At 41.5% G+C, this 5,550-nt stretch overlaps 1 protein-coding gene across 1 annotated transcript; it reads left to right on the top strand.

The window, feature by feature from the left end:
* Nucleotides 1-404: 404 nt before the first annotated feature.
* fd19B (forkhead domain 19B) lies at nucleotides 405-2,625 on the top strand. Its single transcript, XM_018013987.2, has one exon. It carries the CDS (start codon nucleotides 878-880, stop codon nucleotides 2,132-2,134), a length of 1,257 nt encoding a protein of 418 aa, XP_017869476.2. The 5' UTR covers nucleotides 405-877; the 3' UTR covers nucleotides 2,135-2,625.
* The last annotated feature ends 2,925 nt before the right edge of the window (nucleotides 2,626-5,550 follow it).

Here is a 5,550-nt window from a genome sequence, read left to right as displayed (position 1 = left end):
TTAAAAGAAAGAATATTTATGTTTTTGTAATATATTAAAATATATCTAATGGGTCAGTCTAATAAAACTAATATAGATAATGATAATGATAATAATAATTGAATGTAATTGTAATATTCTTACTAATTACTTACTTACTTATGTATACTATGTCATATGATACGATACGATAATAACAATAATTATAGTACTTAAATGGATTTTATTCGTAATACTTGAATATACATATGTATGTGTAATACCCATATTAGCTTAATAGAAATACTAATGATTCTTCTAGTGTCCGATACAATACTCTCTCTCTCTCTCTCTCTCTCTCTGTGTCCCTCTCTCTGTCTCTGTCTCTCTCTCTCTCTCTCTCTCTCTCTCTCTCTCTCTCTCTCTATCGAGCGTGATAGATCACGAACATTTACAAATATTTCCTGATTTGATAGATCTTTGACAAATGGTAGGGCAGGCAGAAAAGTAAAGGATTTTTCTGCCACGAGAAGCTGAGCCGTGCGGGCGCCGAGAATGGGAGTGTTGGGCAGGTAGAAATAATCCAATTTAAAAAGCTGTTGGCTAATCCCGAAAACGTTCGAATTTGTCAACTAAGTAGCTGTGTGTGTTTCAGCTGGGATCAATGAATGAATCCGATGGCTTTGGCTTTCATTGATCTGCAGTTGTGGCCCAGCGACGATTACAAGGGCGGCCGGGCAAATCGAATTTAATCTATGGCGCAGGATATAAAGTCGTAATCCCGCAGCTTGCGCACATTCCCTCTCGATTCCCGGTACGAATGTCCCAGGAATAAATAGACCATGCCAGACGAGACCGCCGCACAGTCAATTGAGAACATTTACAGTGGACACATCTCATCGGAAGATTCATTTGAAACATGTCCATGGATACGGCGCCTGTGTTCCAGTCCAGCTTCTCCATACGCTCGCTGCTCTCCAGCACGCAGCTGGAGGAGGAGTCGGGTCAGCAGATCGATGTCGAGGTCGAGGCACAAGCCAAAGTAGAGCCACACAAATATTATACTAGCTCCAGTCCAAGCGATTCCTGCAACAGCTCCGAGGATGCGTCCTCTGAAGATGGCAACACCCATTCCCCCACAGCAAGCTCCAGCAGCAGCAGCAGCAGCAGCAGCAACAGTAATAGCATATCGGATGTGAAGCCCGCCTTTACGTATAGCGCGTTGATTGTGATGGCCATAAGGCGGAGTCCGGAGAAGCGATTGACACTGAGCGGCATCTGCAAGTGGATAGCCGATAATTTTCCCTACTATCAGAATCACAAGAGTGTCTGGCAGAACTCCATACGCCACAATCTGAGCCTCAATCCGTGCTTTGTACGTGTGCCGCGCGCCCTCGATGATCCGGGACGTGGCCATTACTGGGCCCTGGATCCGTATGCCGAGGATCTGACCATTGGCGAGACAACGGGCCGTTTGCGTCGCAGCAACAACTCGCTGCTGGGCCGCAGCAAGGCAACGGCTCATGGCAAGAGTCATGCCTATGCGCATCCTTATCAGCAGCTAACCGGCAATCCAGCTGCGGCGGCAGCGCTCTACGCTCAGCTCTTCAAGCCGCACGCTGCCTACTTTCCCATCGTGCCAGAGCCAGCACAGCCCCAGCATCCAATCATGATGCAGAGCGGCCAGCATGCGATTGGAGCTGGCATGGGCGTAGGCATGGGCATGAGCATGGGCATGGGTATGGGCATGGGCATGGGCATGGGCATGGGCATGGGCATGGGCACATTGGCTATGACAACGGCCGCAGCACAACGATACCAGCAACAGCATCAGCAACAGCATCAAACACAGCATCAGGGTACCTTATCAGCGCCTTACCATCAGACACACACTGAAGCTCAGTCACAGCCCCAGTCTCAGCAACACCAACAACAACAACAACAGCAACAGCAGCAGCAGCAGCAACGGTACAGCAACAACAATTACTACCAACGACATCAGCAACACCAGCAACAGCAACACCAGCAGCAACAATTCCAACACCAACATCATCATTATCAACAACAACAACAACAACAACAGCACAATTATTATCTACAACAACAACAGGAGCAATACGCCTCAGCCTATAACAGCAAATGGATGCGACAGCCGACTGAAAGTTTGTGGCGTTAATAAATGTAAGAAACAAATTTAAATGTCCTTCAGAGGGCGTGCATAAATGCGGGTGTGTGAGTATGTGTGTGTGTGTGTGGGTCATAAGTTTTTTTTTTTTTTTTAATTGACACCAAACAGCAAAGGTTACCTGCGATGGCGTAGAACGCGTTTTATTTAAGGGATTTTCAGACTTGATATACGAAATGATATAATATGCTATTGATATACATATAAGATATATATATATAAGATATATGATAATGTGATATATCTATTCGAAATGATATGACATCGATTTAAAAAATATTATAAATGATAATATAATAAATATCTGATATCTGATATATGATACTCTGATATAATTTAAATGCAAACATAATAGAAATAGCTTTACAGAATTGGATATAATCGTGAATAGTTTTATATAGATGTAATCTTAAATAGTTTAATAATTTGTTTATAGAATTTATAATATTCATACACAAGTTAGTAATAAATTTTATGATTAAAATAAAAAAATAAAAGCTAAAAAGCTAAAAACACGTTTGTTTCCCATATTTAATAATATGCACAAGTTTTCTGAACTAAAAATAGTAGATCTTAAGTGAGCTTTGTGAAAACATAGCTAAGAATTTAATAAATTTAATAAATTCCCAAAAAAAAAGAAAAAAAAAAAAAAGAAAAAAAAAAAAAAAGATTGTAAGATGTTTATTTAATACATATATATAATTTTATAATATAAAATATGTTATAGGGTAATCCAATATAAAAAAAAAATTACTCTTGAAGCAATCCAATATCAAGGAAAAAGGGAAATTTAGCAGGTTGATCTACAATTTCTAAGAAAGCTCTATGATCTGTTATATGATAATACAGTGTACCTCGTATAATTGTGGAAATATCAGATACTTATTGAGTTTTAGGCTCTCTAGCTACACTACCACTATCAGCTCACCCGACTCAATTTTTCATAAAAGCAAAAAACACATCTAAATCACACATTATCCTCATATTAACCGCAAGCGGCTTAAGACCATTGGACTAAGTTGACAAAACACTTGATGCTTTTACAAGCTTACAAGCTGCAATGCTAGTTAATATGCTTGCAAATCAAGCTCAATTAAACTAAGCGGGGATTGAGCTGCTGCTGCTGCTGCTGTTATGCATAATTATGGCCAAATCGTGGACTAAGCTGGGCTCTTATGATATTTCGTATTGGCTCTTAGCTACACCTGTCGTGATGATGATCAGCAGCATTATTATTGTTATTACTATTGTTATGACTATTATTTTTAGTTTTATTTTTATATTTTCATTTTCATTATTATTATTATTATTATTGTTATTATTATTATCAACAACATCATAGAGCATCATATGGCTGCTGGCTTGGCTTGGCTGGACTAGCTGGCTGAGTGGCTTAGCTTTGGCTCGTAACTTAATGCTAGCGGTCAATAGCATTACGCCAGCTACAGCAACAACAACAATAACAACAACAAATGGCTTATGAAAAGAGCTAATCTGATAATACAGAATTGAAAGGGGCGGTCACGGCACGAATTTTGCTACACGCTCTTGATACTATGGCAGCAGCAGCAGCAGCAGCAGCAGTTGCAGCAGCAGCAGCTTAAGCCAAAACAAAAACCAAGCTGAGGAGGGGTAGAGGCGCGGTAGGGGCAAAGAGAGGGCGTCAGTGCCAGTGGTCTTCAGACTGAGCCACAGCCTCAGCCTGGAGCCGATGCGACGATTGACGACGACGACGACGACGACAACATCAACTGCCCCACCGAACCACCGCCAACATATATTGGTATAGTGCACCACATGCGAGCATAAAAACAGAAGGGATCGATGATCGGACAGCGAAATTGCATTTGTCTGCAGCCAAAGCTGAAGCTGCAGCTGAACCTCAGCGTTGGGAGTTGTTGGCCGTGCTGCACTCGTACTTATTATTGGCCGGCTCTACATGGCCATAACGATATCGAGTAAAGTGCACAGTGCACAGACCAACACATACACACACACACACACATACTGTGTGTACACATGTTCGAACATGCATAATGACGAGAAGCTGCATGCTGCATGCTGCATGTGGCATGCCCCCAGTTGCTTGTTGCTGCTGCTGCTGCTGCTGCTCGTAATCTGTTGCCCGCGATTGGCGTCTGAGCAACAGATGTCAATAATTCAGCAGCAATAGCGGTGTTTTTTTTTTTTTTTTTTTGTTCGCTTTCTCGCTCTGCTTGCTGCAATAGTTGAGCTCTATATTTATGTGCAACGCGCACTTTGTTCCACTTTGGATCGTTTTAATTTGCTTACTTCCTAACTGATTGCTGATTGCTGGCCGCCGTCGCCGTCGCTGTCGTGTGGGACAAAAGAAGAGATTAACGAAAATATATGCGAAAACGGAATACGAAATCTGCTCTCAGCTCTCAAACTCAAACTCAATTATAAAAATTTCAACCCAATCTCAATTCTGGCGAAAATGCTGTTTTGAAGTTTTTATTATTGCCGTTCGTGGCTTTAGTTCGTCTGATCCCGATTTCAGAACCCTTATCCCTAAACAAGTCTCTCTCTCTCTCTCGCTCTCAGTGTGTTTGTTGTTGTTGTTGTTGTTGTTTGTGGTCATTCGTCATTTTAAGTTTTGCACACACATGCAGAAGAGAGAGAGTGAGAGAGAGAGAGGGTGAGGGAGACAGAGAGCTGTGGACCCGCTCCCCGTGCCCCAGCGAACAGACAGTCCCTAGCCATTGACACTGATATGTGTGGCAAGGTATGTCTTTTGAAATGACAATCTGCAATTTGCTATTCGAAACCGTTTAAAGTAATTTATTTTTACCCTTGCCGAGGACGCGATCCGCGACTTGTTTTCCCAAACGCACACACAGACGGACGGACAGACAGACCATTGCAGTATATATACATATACATATGCATATATATGTATATATATGCATATCTTTTAATACACGCTAAAAAATTGATCAATTTAGCTGTTTCAATCAATGTTTTTATATTTATGTGGATTGGATGTGGATGTGGACACACATGCAGTAGTATCCGGTTATAACGACTCTTAAGGAACCGCTCTTATACCCGTAAGACGCTATAACCGCATAAGCGGGGTCACTATAACCGGATTATATTTTATATGAATTTCCTTCTATATGGATTCATTTTCCAATCAACTTCGTTTCTTAAAGCTATTGAAAATGGGATTTCAGGCTGTTATATTTTTTTGTGACAGTGTATGGAATAGGCAGAAGGAGGCGTGGCAGACTCCTTAGATATAGACCAAGTTGAGTTGATCATCATCGTCTGTCTGTCCGTCAGTCACATTCCCTCGAATTTGCATTTCGGATTAACAGCACTTCGCAGGTTTCAGGGAATCTCTTAGTTGGGTAATACCGAGTATAATAAATAGTTTTCTCTAG

The sequence above is a fragment of the Drosophila arizonae genome, chromosome X, assembly GCF_054131065.1.
Source record: "Drosophila arizonae isolate 15081-1271.41 chromosome X, UAZ_ARI_1.0, whole genome shotgun sequence".
NCBI lineage: Eukaryota > Metazoa > Arthropoda > Insecta > Diptera > Drosophilidae > Drosophila > Drosophila arizonae.
The sequence above is the reverse complement of the archived record's forward strand: the minus strand, read 5'-3'. Positions and strand labels throughout refer to the sequence as shown.